Here is an 18,814-nt window from a genome sequence, read left to right on the forward strand (position 1 = left end):
TATATATATATAGTAACCAGTTATTTATTGCAATGGATAAATAAGCTTGAAAATTAATATTAGAACAAAATACTCTTGCTTATTACATATAAGAGTTAAAGTCCTTGATGCATACTTATAAAATGTTTCGACCATAAAAAGCCCCTCATGCATTCATTTTCGTAACACTTCTCGATATCATCCAACCATTCAAAAGCATGCCTATGCGGTTGCAATCAAATTTCACAATAATGCTCTCTTTATTCGTCATTCATTCAAGGTTACCACACGCGCGCACACACACACACATATGTATGTATATATGATCATTTAGTCTTGAATATATTTGTTGCACTTAATCGTATGTATGTATATATGATCATTTAGTTTTGAATATATTTGTTGCACTTAATCTTAAAATAACTCCTAACATCTCATTAACTATTATGAATTTGCTAGAATTTTATCATTAATTTTAAATAAAATTTATCGTTAATTAATAATTTGAATCTTATTTAATTAATACTATTACATCATTATTTTATCATTTAAATCATATTTAATTAATATTTATATTTAATATATTATTTAGTTCAACTCACAATTCAACTTTAGGTGATGAACGAATAAATCTCGAACCCTTACTTATTTTAATTTGCTGTCAAATCAAATTTTCATAATTTTGATTAAGAGGGAGACAGAAGGTACATTTTCTTAGGTAGGGATGTTAATTTGGGTCAACGGATTCGATTCGGGTCTGAACTAAAAATGATCAACCTGAATAGATTCAATCTCAACTCGACCAAAATAATAAATGATCTGAAAATTAAAACACTAATATGAGCCAAACTCATGGTTGACCCGTTAACCAAAACCGACCCAAATTTTCGTATTTATTCAGATAATATTTAATTTTTAAGCTGGGACACAACCCAAATAATAAATAAATCAAATTCTGTAAGCGGGTCTTAACCCTAATTTTTTGGAGTAGTGTTTGCTGGTGAATACTTAACCCCCGGTCTTAGCCTAGCAATAAAAATTAACAGACCGCATTTTTCTCCTCGTTCGGGCCTTCTCCCTTTCCGTTGGACAAGCTACAGATAAAACCTTGAAGGCGCGAGAAGCGTGGAGCACCAAAACCTAGAATCACCACTCTTCTGTTGCCAGTCAAATCTTCGATATGCCACCCAAAGCCGCCGCCAAGTCTAAGGACGCCACCGCCGAGCGGCTTATCCTTGGCCGGTTCTCCTCTCACCTCAAGATTGGAATAGTGAGCTTCGATAATCCCCCATCCACCAATTAACCTGAAGATTACTCTCATGGCGATGAGATAATTTGCTTCTTAAGTGGGAAATTTGTTGCCGCTGTGTTTTTATTTGCTTTTTTAAAGTTATTGTGAATACACCTGCAGGGTGCAAATTCCATTTTTGAAAAGTCGCCTAATGTCATCGCACCATTGTTTTTTCATAGAACCGCGATCAACGCTTTTGCTTTCATTTTTATTCTTTGTGCTTTTTGATTCTATGAAATGTTCAAAATTTTAACCCAACTTTAGTCCCGTCTTTTATATTTTAGATTAGGGGATATCAAAACTAAAAATATTTTTTCTTTGACATTTGGGCATGTGGTGCTTATAAGATACCTCCTGAGATACTCTGACATTCTCTCTAGTATTTATTTGCCAGTATATATGCAGAACACTTTGGTTTGAGAGGCAGCTTGGTTCAATAATATTTAGATGGCACGCCATCTAAACAATGGCGCATGCAGGAAGATTAAGGGTGTTTATAAATTTTTTTGAAGTTTTACATAAATACCTTTCAATTCTTAAGTAATTAGATAAGTAACCCCAAAACTTTAATTTTTACTTGCTTACCACCTTGCCTATGCATGAAAATGTGTATTTCACTTTTAAAAGTTAAAATGATGGTATTTTTAATGTGATAGGAAAGATCTGGGCTGTATAAATGTAAAAATTAAAGCTTTTTCATGTTAGATATGTAAACACATAAGAATTGTGTGGTATGAATGTAAATGTTTTTTAATATCATATTCTAAAAGCTTGAGATTTCCTGACATGTAAATGCCATCAAATTTGGCTTAACATGTAGATGCTATCAACATATACTTTAAATACCATATTAGCAAAAAATGTTACTGAACCAAACAACTTACATTTGTTAATAACATACGCAGCTACTGATAGCAAACTAAGTAACCTCCGAGTAATTGTCATGCTTAGCTAATTACCGGCATTTCTCATTCCTCTATGTAGGTCGGATTACCAAATGTTGGAAAGTCAACTCTTTTCAACACTCTTACTAAATTGTCGATTCCTGCAGAGAACTTTCCTTTCTGCACCATAGAGCCCAATGAGGCACGTATTAATGTGCCCGATGAAAGATTTGATTGGCTCTGCCAGTTGTACAAGCCAAAGAGTGAGGTTTGTAACAGACACCTACGTATACTTTTTGTTAAATCTAACTGTATATTTGATAGATATTCTTTTATATACTACCCATAAGCAGTTTTTTATATTGGCTGTTTGCGAGATTCTCTATACAAACCACATGTTCTTAGACCTGTGCTCTTTTAGGCAATTGGGATAAATAAATGGAAGATTTACATGCATACCACTCAACTCTTATGCAGTTGCGTATATAACAAACTTCAATTTTTACATATTTGCCGCCTTAACTATGCATGAAAAGGTGTATTTCACTTTTTTAGAAGTTAAAATAGTGGTATTTTTTATGAGATATGAAAGATTTGATTGGTATAAATGTAAAAAACAAAGTTTAGGTGTTATATATGTAAAAACATAAGAACTGGGTGGTATGTATTTAAATGCCCCATGAATAGCTGGAAATGAGTTTTGCCAATGCCTTTCCTTAGTTCTATTAATATTAAAATTAAGGGGGAATTTACACACATTCCACCCAATTCTTATTTTTTTACATATCTAACACGTAAAATTTAGTTTTTACATTTATACAACCCAAATCATTCATATGACAACAAAATACCACCATTTAAATTTTAAAAAGGAAATGCAGCTTTTAATGCATAGGTAAGGTTGTATGTATGTAAAAATCGAAGTTTGTGTTAGATGTGTAAACACATAAGAATTGAGTGGTATGTATGTAAATCTTCCTATAAACTAGTCAAAGATTTTATGTACAAGCTCTGAATAATGTTAACTACCAGGATATAGATGCATTTACTAACAGTGGTGGACAAGCAAATGAGATAATCTTAAACTAGAATTTAAGCTCTATATCTTCTGTTGGCCATTGTAACTCGTGTTAATCTTGGCTTCTTCTGTAAATGATGTCAAACTTTTATTCAGATCACTTATTGTATGCTTGCAAATTCACTGATGCATTTTATTTATTGGGCATTAAAAAAGGGATTTGAAAAATGCTCTTAGACAATTTTTTTCCCCTATCATATTTGATTCCCATTTTTGTTTCTAACAAAAATATGTGAAATTTCAGGTAGCTGCATTTTTGGAAATACATGACATAGCTGGGCTAGTGCGAGGTGCTCATCAAGGACAGGGTTTGGGGAATAATTTTCTGTCCCATATTCGTGCAGTTGATGGAATTTTCCATGTCCTTAGTAAGGTTTTTATCTTAATTTATTAAAATTTTTTTGTTTATGATTTCCTAGGTACTATTTGCCGAGTTATTGATTGGCGTGTGGAATGTTCAACCAGTTTTCCTGAACTTGCATTACAAGCAAATTTGTTTATTTTCCTGAACTAAACTTATTTTGATGAGTTGATGACGAGCTTGCTGGTTCTTTTTATCATGTTTTTGTAAGAAAAATTGGTACAAAATTATTGTGGAAGGAGATAAAGCTGCATCAATATGGAGGGTTGATAGGATTAAATGCAGAAAGTAACTAAAGAAAGGAAGATATTATATTTAACATAATTAGAAGATATGCTAATATATTCACATATTTATATGTTAGAATTAACACTAAATGAACCACTTAAAAAGAATGTCGCAAAGTCATTCGTAAAGTCAACCTCATGTAAATGGGTTAAGACTAATAGTGTTGATGGGGGAGATGTTTTTCAAAATAGAATATCGAGTCTCGTAGCTCGCTAGGAAAATGGTATGACATTTAAAACCTTCATGCACATTATCTTTTGAATGATTTTTCAGCAGAAATTTTTTAGAACAAATTTCTTCTGCATTAGTTTAAAATGTAAATGGAAGGTATGAATTAGCCTTATCATCGGTTTTAACCTCGGATTTGCTAAAAGAAATAAAATTTTTAATGTTTTCATGACACTTTCGTGTTTTTTCTGGAGGGCTAGAAATAAATTCATTTGGCATTTACTAATAGTGGTAAGGATGTTACTAAGAGAAACTATGCTTCTTGGAGCACCTTTTCTTTTTATGATTCATTGCAACATTATATTTTTTCATCTATATGAACTTTAAATTTTATTGAATTTGCAACAAACCTTTGAAAACCCATAAGTTCCCAAACTTTGCTTTTATATAGACAATATCAACTATTAGGGCTTGAAGTGTGAATATGTTAATAACACCTATACTCATTAATAAGGAGTTTTAATAAAGATATTATTTTGGATGAGCACATTGATCCGAACAATAGTTATACTATAGATTGAGCCAAAATAAATGTAGTTTCTTCAAGCAAAATGCATAAATGTGAAGCTTTGTTCGGAAAAGATACATGTTGTGATTTTAACAATAATGAATGATAGTTGAGTACTTTGGCAAATGGTTCAGTGAAATTTTGAAGAACAAGACGTCTAATGATTTGGGAAGAAGCATTTTTATATGGAATTTAGGGCCAAAGGATTTGTTTTAAGTTTGTGGTATTATATGGCATTATTAAGTCATGCATTGACACCATGGAAAAGCACAATGGTATAGCCTGGGAGAAATTCCTTCGGATCAAATAATTAATTTGGTTTATAACAACAAGATTCATTATAGGGGTTTTTTTTACCAAGGAAATATATCAAAAAGTATGGAGCTAGGAAATGATCTTTATATTAATTTTATTGATCTTGATAAGACGCATAAACATGTATTACTAGAATTGATTTGATGCAAATTATGGAAAAATATGTGCTTTAAGGCATGTTGAAGTACCTATTAGTTACATATGAAAGCGGATTTTTAGGTTGAAAATGAAACCAGGCTTGTTATGTTTTATTGACTATTGTTGGGTTGTAAAAAATTCTATGTTTAATGAAGTGAATATACGAATATTAAGGTTGATGTGTGATAAAACTAGGGTGGGTAAATTGAGAAATGGTTATTTTATATGACAATCGAAGTGTCATTATTGAAAAGTAAGGATAGTTCAAAATGGACTCTAGGTGATTTGGACTTATAATGAAGGGTAGAAATGCACTAAATGGACAAGTGGACAAAAGTTTTGTCAAAGATTTAAAAATAATAGGGGGTAAACTTTAGGGCCTATTTGGGATCACTTTTTGTTTTTTTTAGTTTCCTTTTTTTTTGTTTTCTTTTTTCGGAAAACGTGTTTGGTGCTGTTATGATTTATATGTTTTTAAAAATAAAATATAAAACATGTTTGGTTGGATATTTTTATTTTTTTGAAAGAAAAAAACTATAATTTTTATAAAACGGTTGAGTCCATGTGCGTTCCAATATTAAGCTCTGCTACCTATGGCGTCTACAATGTATTTCTTACTTCACAAAACATGAAGTATTATCTGTGAGCAGGCGGGCTGACGGTGGGGGGCCGATAGGGGCGTGAGGGAGGCGAGCGCAAAAACATGTTTTTTTTTTCTTTCTCGAGTATTTTAAAAATAGACCTGTTCTTTTAAAAAATAAAAATAAAAATAAAACAAAAAACAAATAAGCAAATATTGTTTTTTGTTTGTTTCCTATTTTTTGTTTTAAAAAACAAAAAACAGAAACAAAACATTGATCCCAAATAACCCCCTTAAAAAATATGGATAGATTTTACACATCATGCAACATTCAAAAGGAGCAAATGAAAATATTGTTGATAAAGCCTTTCTTAAATAGTTGGGACATTACTTATGACGATGACGATGGAGTATTGACTTGTTATAGTTGTTATTTTTGTATATGTTATCTAAGGGCCCGTTTGGGGCAGATTATAGGGAGCGACAGCGTTTTCAAAACGCGGCCTCCCTGTTTGGATATCACATTCGGGCGAAATTATTCGTGCCGCGGCGTTTTTTTATCGTTGTTTTCTTCATAATTTCGCAAGCCAGCTCCTCCCTGCGTCCCGCGTCCAATAGGAAAAAATCACTGTGCTGCCCTTCACTCGTCACCTCGCCTCCTCCCCGGGAGAGAATCGCAGTTATGCACACCTTTCACCCATGCCAATCCTTCGCATCACCCGTGACGATCCCTTCGCTCGCTGCCCTTCTCCTCCTCCGCTTCGCTCGACCTACAAACCTCAGCAATTCCCATCTTTCTCCTGCTCCGTACCGTCACAGCTTCTACAGACCTCTGCAACTCCCATCTTTCTCCTGCTCCGATCTGTCGTGGCTTCTACGGACCTCCGAAACCCCCATATTTCCCTCCGCTTCATTCCACACTTACCCAAAAGCATCGAGGAAGGTAACAACTTGATCGCGGCTTCTATAGACCTCTGTTCCTACCCAAAAGCATTGAGGAAGATAACCCCATATTTCTCCTCCTCCGCTCCCCTCCGAAACTCCTCATATTTCTTCCCCCAAAATAAAAAATTGTGAGGTAGAGTGCCTTCCACTTACAATTTGTTACCGAAGAAGAGAGACAAAAGCAGTTCTTGGAAAATTGTGAACAATGTATATGTATTTCTTCTTATTTTATTTCTATGCTGAACTAATTAATTTTTTTACTGTTAAATGTAATTGTATTTCTTTTGACAATCACAAAATGATGAACAATATATTTTAATTTTTGCAACTGAACTGTAATAGTTTGAGCCTTTTATTCTATCAATTATTTTCCTCATTCAGTTCTGTTGCAAACAACTTAATCAAACAGGGGAAAAATGATCATTTATCCAACAACAGCTCCCTGTAAGCTGTTCTGAATAAGCTGTCTCAAACAACAAACCAACTTATTCTGATAATCTGCAGATTATCGGATTATCAGAATAATCTGTTTATCAGTAGATTATAAACAATCATCAGCTACCCCAAACATACCCTAAGTATGATTTTATTACAGATAAAGCTTATATCATTTTTGTGTATGTTACGGAGGCGAACTCAAAGGATATTTATAGTAAGGTATCATGGTGTGTGTTTTTTGCCGATGACATTGCTTTAATATGTGAGATCTATTCCTTAATTAGTGAAATGTTAGAATAATGAAGAAAATGTTTGGAAGATAAAAGTGCTTTAGAGTTAGTAGAATGTTAGAACAATGATATGCAATTTTAGCTAGTGTTTTATTGGTGATTATCCACTTTTATAACTATACTAGGAAGTACTATAGATGTTTAAGTATTGTATCTTTTGTATAAGGAATATAGAGATATATATCAGGATTAACTTCAGGTATGTCGTGATGGTAAAAGTAGGAAGTGCCCTAGATATCCCGTGCAATTAAGGCTTCATGTTGTCTTAAAAGTGAAGTTTACAAAACTGCATTTGGTCTGACTATATTTTATGGAGTCTAATATTGGATGGCAACAAAAATTATTGGCAGCTAAGTTAAGCTTGACAAAAATTATAATTTTATGGTAATTGTGTGAAAACAAGGTGTTGGATTGAGAATTGGTTTTAGCAAAGAGGCACTGGGGAGTAACATTTATTAAAGATAATGTCATCGAAAATAGATTTTGGTTCATTTAGCATGCACTGTGAAGGATAAAAATGAGCAGTAAGATGGGTGGATAAAATAATTATTAAAGGATTATAAAGAAAAATTTGTAGGCCAAAGATAACTTGGATATTTGTGCAAAATGTTACAAAGGTGTATAGAATAGCATTGGCAAAGGAAGGGCACATAATCAATTTGGAAGGGTGAGGATGAAGAGGGAAGAACCATACTACCTGGCTAGAAATTATGACAAAATGTTGCAATAAGAAAATATAGGATAGTTGCAACACTTAATAAGATGAGTAGATGGAAATATACTGATTCATAAAGCTGATCTGAAGCAATTGGAATGACATTGAGAATATTAATTGTCTTTAATTTTTAATCTCTTGATACATTTTGACTCCATTTTTTCCATGATCTGTGGTAGGAATACATTTAATGTTAAGTGTCAGTAGTTGCTTAGGAAGATGCATCTTTTTATTTATGTATTCTGTATGTACTGTGACGAATACCGACTTCTATGACCAAGGATTTATCTGCTTAGTTAAATTATTTTGCAATAAGCGATTATGCCATATAACTACCTTCTTGAAACTATTGTACAGAGGCACATCACTTGTTATTAAATGGCGATGGAAAACTTCCGATTTCATAATTTTTCTGTTATTTGATTGGATATTATAATTTTTTTTTCACTATTTTATTGAACTCGCTTAATCCATAACTTGATTATATGATGAAATACATTGCCTGTCATATTGAATCAAAGTGTTTTAATCCAGTAAAAGAAAAAGAATTCCTGCTTTTGACCATAGGTAGCTGTGGGCCTTTTTACACCTCTAGAGATATTTCTTTTTTATGAAATTTATTTAACTGGAACATGGTTAAATAGGAGCATTTGAAGACCCTGATATCATTCATGTGGATGACTCTGTAGACCCTGTAAGGGATTTGGAAGTTATAACAGAAGAGCTCCGTCTAAAGGTATTTTGTTACTTTTACCCCTGAAAACTTGGAGATTATTCCAATAAATATCATTGTTTTGCTAATTAACTTCCATTTACTTTTGATTTTCTTCATCCATGGTTAGTTTTAATGCCCAGGCCAGGGAAGGATTTTCAATTTGAAACAGTAATGTGTGGCATACCAAAACCAGAATGGTTTTAAGTTGGTTCCGGCATAGGATATGAGCAGAATGTACTTGTGCATATATAGCGCTTTCAATTTTTTTCAAAGTGGAACTCATCCTATGTATTTGCTAATTTTAAACTTTTAACATCTAGTTAATTGTAAAGTTTGTTAATCTTTTCATTGATAGAGAATGCTGATGTTTCAGAGCCATATTAGAAGTCTTTAAATTTTAATTCATTTAACGTCATTTTTTTTGTGACGTAGAGTTCAGTTTAGGTAGGAAATCTATGCTGCATTTACAACTAGTTGCTCAAGTTGGCATTGTTAACGTGAATATATGAGATTTCATACTTATAATTGATGTGGGAGCGCTTCTCTTCCGAAGTGAACACAAGTCGCGTAGCTCCCGCGATCGCGGGAGGCAGAGAGACGGGTTGAATCAATTCCGATTTCCTTTTTTATGCTTTTGTTTCTAATATCCTTTTTTTAAAGTCTTTTCTTATATACGTGGTGTAATAAGGTTTAGATTTAAGTTTTTTGTGTGTTTTGTATCGAGACAGCTGCCGACATCTCTTATTCCCTTCGAGTGTTGTATCCAGGGGTTTCAGGTGCTGCTTCGGTTGTACCTTGGTCTCCAGGTGATATTTATCATTCCCCAATTCCTCTGCATCCCTCCTGCTTTATTTTCATGCATTGTTTCTTGAGTAGAAACTGATTTAGAGTAGAGAACAGATGGAGTAAACCGGTAAAAGTGTCACTGATTTGGGCATTATGAATCAGATTGCGCAATCAGGGAATGATCTATTTCACTGAGCAAGACGTTGAAAGAATGTATTATGACCTAGTAGACATTGAAGAAAGTGATGACACAAAAAGAATACCACCTTCCAACTGACGAGGGAAGATGCATGTAGTTCTAGCTGAGCCCATGAAAGAGATTCCAACTGAATTAACAGTAGTTGTCTAAGGTGGTTTTGAGTTTGAGGAGTCGACATCAGAGATATGACAATCCCAGTTAAGACAAATTCAAAATTTTCAAATATATAGAATCCTTCCTGAGTTGCCTCTAGGGAAGTCTGACATGTCAAAAATGACTCTTTTGTGCCATACTATATAGAGTTATTTGGATATTAGATTCAGTTTAACAGTGTACCCACCGACAGATGGCTAGATAGGAGGGATGAACCACTCCTTTGGAAATTAACTTAGGAGCTTGGTGAGGAAGTAAATTCTTCAATGAGATCCAAGTCCTACGGGAGAAGAAGTCTCTCCTGAGTGGTTGCTAGTGAGAGTGGCGCTTCCTGCCATGGATTTCGTCCTAAAGTTGATTTCTCGCCACATATTTATTTATCAGATACGTCTAGCGGAGCACGAGAAGTGGGAGGAGCAGTTTACATGTAGTGACTTGAGACTTGATTCATGAGAATACTCTTTTATCTGTTGTCTAGTTTAGATTGTGCCAAAAGAGGATGTATACTTATTCACTAGGATGTGTTTTTGAATGAAAACACTTACATGATTGACTTATCGGAAGATTATAACAGCTCTACCACCTTCAACTTGTCCGACTTTATTTCATGCTTCAAGGAAACAAAAGCTTTGACGGATGAGGTTGAATCTCTTTCAACTCTAAGAGACTAAAGCAGAAGTGCTCCGCTCCGGACGCGAGACGCGAGCCACATAGCTTCCTTGATCACGGGGGACGGGGAGATAGGCCGAATCAATATGGATTTCTCTTTTATGCTTTCTTTCTTATTATTCTTCATTCCTTTTTAGTATCTTTCTATATATGTTTTGTATTAGAGTTTGGAAGTGTGTTTTTCATGTGTTTTTGTAGCAGGACAGCCGCCATCATCTCTTCTTCTATTTGAGGGTTGTATCTTAGGGTTTCAGATGGTGCTTCAGTTGTATTTTTGTCGTCAGTCGGTGTTTATAATTCCTCAACTTCTCTGCATCCCTCACACTTTACTGCCACGCTTTCCTCCTCCTGCAAACCACCCTGACAACATAACTTTTGCTATTTTCCTACATTTTCCTCATTGTCTGGTTCTTTTCCTCGCTGCCCCTGCACAAGAAAGCCTTTGACTATCCAACAGTCCATCGCACCCCCCATCATTGTTCCATCTCTTCATCTTCTCTGCTGCTGTTGTTCCAACCCTACCCCTTTGTTGCCATTATCTCGGACAGTCGTGCCACGTTGATATCTGTTGCGTACTTGCTGTCCTGAACCCGACAAGCCATTGCCTTGCTGTTTTCAGCTTGCCAACCTCGTTCACCATCCCACTACCCTCCAATCCCTTGCTGATCAGCGCCACAACCTCGAGATCCTCCCTAGTTGGAGTGTTTATGTCGTGCCTGTTGCTATTTCTAATTTTTCGGGTATCGTATTGTATTTTTCCTTTCAAGTTTGTTGTAACCTTCTATTTGCTTTTAGCAATAATATTTGTTTTTGCTATTGCGACTTTGATTAACTTCGGTATCAACAATACTCATTTGTTAATATAATTGTTTTTTTATAGAGGATGTTAATATAACTAGATTTCTTAGTGACAATAATTTTATGTAGAATGATTCTTCATTTATAAATGCTGTGCTTGCATGTATGAATTATCTTATCTTTTTAATTCTAGCCTTCAATTTGGGTTAAAGCGTTGTAACATGCATGCTTTTCTAATAGAAAATTAATTTTCCTATGGTAATTAAGCCTATATGATGAACTACATTGAATTGCATTTCCACTATAATTTGTTTGAGATTATGAATTTGTGCATGTCAATAAACAGGTTCGTGAGCGACGATTTCATTAATTCTCTATTTTTTGTCTTTCATGTTGCAAGCATGTTTGTTTCTTAGATTGTACTGTTGTTGTGGGTAGATGCAGTTTGAAGAAATAAGCTTCTGTCATATGTATAGGTGGTGGTTTTACTTTTTCTTGCTGCATATGAGCTATTTGATGCTTTATTTCAGATTTCCATACTGTTTATTTTGCATTTTTGTTTCTGCTATGACATTTTTTATTTGGTTTTCGTTCATGCATTTTTTGCTAATGCCATCTGTCATCATCATCAATTGTGATGGCACCTAGCTTTGAAGTATATGGTTAGAGTGCTACTATTTCAAATATGGAATGTGGGTTTATTTTGACTCTTATGTTATTATTATTTTGTTAGGATATAGAATTTATGGAGAGGAGAATAGATGATCTTGAAAAAAGCATGAAAAGAAGCAATGACAAACAATTGAAGATAGAGCTTGAATGCTGTCAAAAGGTTAGCACTGTTACTAATTGATATATCCTTTAGGTTTATGATACTTTTCCTTTATGTTTTCCTTACGTTTTGTTGCTTAATTATTTTAATGCACTTTCTATTGCTGTATATAACTTTATGTTCATTAACTTGTAAGTATTGCGGCGAATTGTCACTGTTTGCTATGTAGTGACAAGTTTTTGATGGTGTTTTATTTGAGGTATCACATATTCTTTGTTCCTATCTTGTTTTTGAGCTCTAGCTTTTTTGATCTACCTACACTGGAGGAAATATTGCTCAAAAGTTCGTTGAGAAATGGCTTCTTAATTTTACTTCTAGCGGCATTATTCTTCTTGTTTAGGAATTTTTCTGCTGTTGCAGCTGGGTTTTGCCAAGCTATTATCAAGTCCACCTGTGTTTTGTTTTGAAATTTCATGAAATCTGGCTATTAATACGGTTTGTAATTCATAGATTGGACTGTTTTGATTGTTCTAATGATATTAATGTTCCCTCCTAATGTAATTTAGTTACTAATGGAGTACATCACTTGGTAATCTGTTCCTTTAGGAAGCTAGTTAACTGCATGGCTATAGTTATCATAATTTGCTTTGACATCATTATTTGGGTCGAGTTTATGAATTTTGTTGTTGCACCATCCGTGTTGGCCGATTATTCAACCAAATCAATTCGTAGAGGTTCAATTCCTCATTCCCTAATTTGAAGTAGTCAAACTTGCTTACAATTTTCAAGGCTAATGATTTTCACATTCTAGATGCTGATATGAGCCATTCTCACTGCATGGCTATAGTTTTAATATTTAATGTTTGTCACGACCCATTTTGATAGCTTAATATTAATTAAGTCAGAAACTGAGGTCGGATGATATTATCATTTATTTCATTTGCTTTTCACTGATTTTTATAACTTTAAATTCATAAAAGGGCCACTAAGAAATCACAAAATATATTACACATAAATCAAATCATCCAAAATTAACATCATAGTTTGCAAGTAAAACGTCTCAAACCAACACATAATAGTATCACTGCTCGAAAGTAAACAATATAATAACCACAACCACAACCCAACAAAATACTTATTAGCAGTAGTTTTTCTCTTGTAAACTAAACCCCTCCTGTCAGCCATATCAACCTAGTGTTTTACCTGAAAAAAATAATTATTGTTTGTAAATTCTCTCTTGGAAAGTTGTTGTTGATGTTCCAATCCCAGCTAGCTTTTTGGTATTGATCACTTTATCAACTACTAATATTTTTACCAAAAATATTTCACAAGTACTTGAAATCCCTTTGCCTTATCCCATACACGAACAGAAAGATGATTATTTATAATAGTAGATTTGTGATTTTGATTGGAGTATTCAGAGTAGGGCTGTCAAAAAAGCTCGTTGTTCGCGAACAGTTCGTGTTCGGTTCGTCAATGAGTTCGTGTTCGATTCGTTCGATAAGTAAACGAGACAAACGCGAACAAATTTTTTTCGTTCGGTTAGTTAAACGAACCAAACACGAACAGTGATGCGTTCGTTCGTGTTCGAATCGTTATTGTTTGAAATATAAAATAATATAAAATAATTATATATAAAAAATTTATTATATTCTAAAACATTAAATTTTATAAATTATAATATATAATAAAATAATAATAATATATTAATATTAGGGATGTCAAACTGGCTCGTCGTTCGCGAACAGCTCGTGTTCGGTTCGTGTTCGGCTCGTTCGTTAAGAAACGAACACGAGCTTATTTCAAACAAACTAAATTTTAAACGAACCGAACACGAACACAAGCTTTGTTCGTTCGTGTTCGGTTCGTTTACACCCCTAATTCAGAGTATTAGCTATTTGTTGGATAAAAGATATTTTTGTTCCTTATACTAGAAGGGGCAAGAATGAGAAGAGAATTTATTGTCACCAACCTTCTTTCTATACGCTTCATGCTAAATGATCCGAATGAACAATTTGTGTATATATATATATATATTTGCACTGACATTTTTTGGTAAATACTTTTATTAGCCATATCATTATTTTTCGTTTAAAAAAAAGATACAAATTGCCTAGCCCACATAAGTCACCTATGGTTTAAGCTATCCCTAACCAAATTACTGTGAATTGATGATTGATTAAACTAGGTGAAAGAAATTTAAACTCATTTATTGTTTGTAATTGCTACATTAGCAAGGTTCGCTTGCTACATCATTTCAACCAGATTATACTATTTATAGGAACTACATTTCTTAGCATTATTATGACAGCGATGTATAAAGGCATCATTATATTTTTAAGTGCTTGCATGAAAATTATGTTCCTTTGTTTGCCTATAATAATGCTATCATATTTATTTTGATTAAGAGACCTAGACTTTTATTTTGATCGTTGTTAATTGAATGAATGTCAGAAGATTAAGTTTGCTGGCTTCAGATTATTTGTTTCTACAAAAGACCTTCAGACGTTTATTAAAAACCACTAAAATTACTTGCTTTTATATGTAATAAACTAAAGCTTAAACTCATACGAGAATTTTTGCCAGATTCATACTTAAGAAACTTGCATTATGAGCTTAGAAATCTTAGACAAGAATATCATTCTGTTTCTGAATATTATAATCAGTTTTGTGTTATATTATTGATCAACTTTTTGGATCATCTGATGAACCAGTATTGTTGTGTTGAGGTTTATAAATAGACTTGTGCCATATATTGGGAAAAAAGGTGACATTTCATCAACTTTTTAAAGTTTAAATGATGTTGATAAGATAGGTTTTATGATTGACAGATACCCTGGTTTTTAATTGTATTCTATCATTCCTTAAATAAAATTATGAATTTAATGAATATGTTGATTAGCGCACTATTATTCCTATAAACATAGCTGAATCAGTATCAATTTCTAAGGATAGTTTTCAACATCTTCCTGAATTTGCATAAAAACCGTTGATGATTCTAATGAAAATGTTCCTTTTTCTGCTATGGAAGATTTAAGTTTAAAGCATTACTTGATGATTGAACATGAATTAGAAACATAACCTCCACTCAAACCTTTAGCCTAAACATGTGCTTGCTGATTTAGTTTTATCTCCTCGATATGATATTGCCTCTGCATCATATGGATCATATGCATCATGTATGGTTGCACGAGAATTGGCTAAGTATCAGTTTGATAATAAATGTTAATTATGTGTATAATGATACTTCTGATTTTAATAAAAGGTTCATGATAATTATCAAGAACTTGATAATTTGTGCTTTGAAGTTTGAATTGATCTACACTCATGTTCATCCTTATTTGACTGCATGCAATAACAGACTTTGATTATTATCACATTTATCTATATGACTAACATATGTCATTTTTCTAATATATGGATATTATGCTTGACATGTAGACTGATTTGACTGCTTTTTTTTCCAATGGTTATGCTGATGTTTGAGTTGCATTGCAATCTATGCATGAGTCAATTTCACAGCTTCCTCCTCCATGCTTCCCGCTTGAACTCCTTAGGAAAAGAGTTCTTTGTGGGTTGGGTAAGTTGATGCAATATATCTATGGTATTAGCTATTTATTCAAAAGTTCACTCACAAATTTCAATTTTCTATTGGTCAATTACAAGGAATCAAATTAATCATAAAGGAGCTAATATTAGGTTTGCAAATGGACTAATATGCTTGATAAGCTACTCATGGCTCATATTTATTTGAGCTACTTCATAATTGTTTAATTAACTAATTGAATAAGTTTAAATACTTCAATGATTACTCGATTGATAAATTGATAGGCTTAAACAGTTTGGTGTTTAATTAATTTATGATAATGAACAATATTAGTTAAAAGTTTTTTAAAAAGATCTATTAAGACTCGATCACATTTAGGTCTTGATTATAAATTTATTTAATATATTATTAAACGCCATGTTCTTCTTTATGTTAGGTTATTTTTGTTCATGAGTAATAGTTGTTTGTTTAAGATCATTCAAATGCATATTTATTTAGTAGTTTATTTAGTTAATGCTTGCTTTTAAGCCCATTAGGTTGCTTTTTAATAGGTTCGATAAGATTTATCAGTTAACTAATTAGGTGCTCAATAGTGATCATTTTTAATTGGATCAATTAGATTTATGAACCAAATCTTTGAACAAACCAAGCTTGAACACTATTTCAAGTGCTTGAATCAAGCTTGAGCTCGAGCTTAAATGAGGTTTTGGCAAACAAACTTTAACTCTAGCAAAGCCTTGCTCAATTCGGCTCAGTTCATTTGCATGTCTAATTGATATGGAACAAATTTCAAGGTTTTTTTGACCTGTTGCTACTTTAGCCGAGTTTTGGTTCATTTATTTATTTTTTGTTATTTTTATGTTCTCAATGTGAAATAGATATGTATAATCTCATCTTTAATTTTAGGTAATATGGATAAGCATAATCTCATCCTTCTCTTAGGGTTGTTATGTTTATAGTTAGGATTGATTGTATGGGCTTTTAGATTGATTATGATGAGTAAAATTATTTTATTCTCTTTACATGAATCTAGCTCGTGTCCTAGTTTCACTCCAAATTGTGTAATAGAGTTATGCGTCCTCCACTTTGGGTTGTGTATGTGGAATTCTCTTTATTCTTTTCTTCTACATCCTTCTCCTGCAATTTTTATGTTCTTTAAATATTTCATTGCCCATTTGTTTGCCTTGAGCTTTATATGAGTTATTAAATCTATTTTGAACATTTCTTTTTGCTCAACTCATATCCTTTCCTAATCCATCAATATTAATTTAATTCAATTTTTTTATCGGTGGATCATTTTACTTATTGTTTAATGTATCTAATCATAAGTCATATGTTATATAGCCTTTCTTCAAAATATGGTGCTCCTCTTTGAGATAGTACTTTTTAAATAAATTTTTCCTGATTCTTCTCAAAGGCATTTATAAAAGATTATGAAAAAAATTTGTGCAATTTTGGTTGATAATGTGTTTCATTGGTTTTTGACAAACCTGATGTTTTGGCGTCCTCTTACAGTTTTTGTGGTAAGTTTTAAGTTAAATTGCATTGGTGAGTTTTATGGTGGCTTCTTCTTGTGAATTATTGGTTCCACTAAATTTAATTTGTTTTATGGTTGTGTTTGCGAAGAATTTAGTCATGTCATTTTGTGATGATAAGCTTAAAAGTGATGCTAATGTTTCTTTTCTGATGGTGACATCTTAAAATTTTTACTATTTTTTTTTTATTATGCTCTTTTATACATAAATTAATTCTATTTTAACGTGTTTTTTGAATTTAATTTAAGTGATTGGTGAGACTATTCTGTCTTGTGGAAGGTTAAAGCATGGTTACATGATGGGAAAGATGTGCGCCTTGGAGACTGGAAAGCTGCTGATATAGAGATTTTGAACACTTTCCAGTTGCTTTCAGCAAAACCTGTTGTCTATCTGGTATACAACTTTTCATAGATGTGACATTGCTTTCGTGGCAGTTTATTGATGCAAAATTTTCTATTATTTCATTTAGAATGTAGTTAATTCAGCATTTTTTTCATAAAAAAATTGGCCAAGTGGTGATCTAACTTGCCCTGTATGAACTGTGTTATTAGTTAGAGGCTATCACTTTTTAGAAACCACCTAGTGACTTGATTATAATTTTTTAAAAAGATTTTTTGTTGCATTTAAATTTGGAGCACGTATTTGTCTTTCATGTAACTCCACTCTCTCCTCTTTGTAATCTCACAAAAAGCATTATTGCCGCCTTTCGCATAGAGAAAAGGTTGGTGAAATCAAATTCAAAGGAAGAATAGGAAAGAAGATAAATCTTTTGGATCAATAGTAGTATACTGAATGACTTATTCTTAAGCACGAGTGCCTAGCCCTTTTTGTTAGTCATAGTGATTGATTTTTACCGAACCAGGAGTTTCTTTTAGGATTTAAAATTGTACAAACTATGAATTATGGACATCGATAGGAGACAAACATTGGGGAACAGCATAAACATAAAAGGACAGCATAGCACACCATTGATATAATTTTTTCTTTCACAAATTCGTAACACAAAATGCATGATCAAAACACCTCATGTTAATAATTTTCTTTCAAAAAATATTATACAATAAAGTATAATATTATAGACCTCTCCACTTGAAATCTTCTTATCAACTCGATCATCATTAAAGAATTTTAACATTTGAAACATTTATGTTTGAAATTTATTTGAAAATTGAAACGTGAATATCTATAAAATGTTAATTTGTCAACTACCGTCTTTATAAGTAAGAGGATCAGACAAGGTGATCTAAACTAAAAATTTTTTATAATTATAATTCAGTCATTATTGAAAATTATTAGACTCATCAACTCCAATTCTTAAGAGAAGAAGGAACAAAATAGTTGAGTGAGACTTACAACTCTGTCATATAGGCAAGGCCGCATAGTCTAATTATCTTGGATTTGATTTTATAAAATATGAGAGTTTTTAACTTTTAAATAATTATATTTTTAAAAATCATTTTGCATGATTATCAAAGCAAGTGAACGACTAATCTTAACACATACAATAGTCTCAGACAATTTAAAGTTAAATATTTGTCAATTAGGTGGAGCACATGCAGAGAATTTCACATATTTGACTATCTTAGATAACTTTGCATGTCT

At 32.7% G+C, this 18,814-nt stretch overlaps 1 protein-coding gene across 3 annotated transcripts in view; it reads left to right on the forward strand.

Moving 5' to 3' along the window:
* Positions 1 to 968: 968 nt before the first annotated feature.
* Positions 969 to 18,814, forward strand: part of LOC110029435 (obg-like ATPase 1) — a 53,076-nt gene continuing 35,230 nt past the window's right edge. For all 3 annotated transcript variants that reach the window (XR_002294540.1, XR_002294541.1, XM_020731736.1), the window contains exons 1-6: positions 969 to 1,249; positions 2,255 to 2,422; positions 3,477 to 3,600; positions 8,683 to 8,774; positions 12,092 to 12,190; positions 17,492 to 17,605. Coding sequence is in view for 1 of the 3 variants with exons in the window: in XM_020731736.1 (XP_020587395.1) it covers positions 1,160 to 1,249; positions 2,255 to 2,422; positions 3,477 to 3,600; positions 8,683 to 8,774; positions 12,092 to 12,190; positions 17,492 to 17,605 (687 nt within the window). In the remaining 2 variants the exon portion in view is untranslated. The remainder of the gene's footprint in view (positions 1,250 to 2,254; positions 2,423 to 3,476; positions 3,601 to 8,682; positions 8,775 to 12,091; positions 12,191 to 17,491; positions 17,606 to 18,814) is intronic.

This window comes from Phalaenopsis equestris, unplaced genomic scaffold (assembly GCF_001263595.1).
Source record: "Phalaenopsis equestris unplaced genomic scaffold, ASM126359v1 Scaffold000572, whole genome shotgun sequence".
NCBI classification, from domain to species: Eukaryota; Viridiplantae; Streptophyta; class Magnoliopsida; order Asparagales; family Orchidaceae; genus Phalaenopsis; species Phalaenopsis equestris.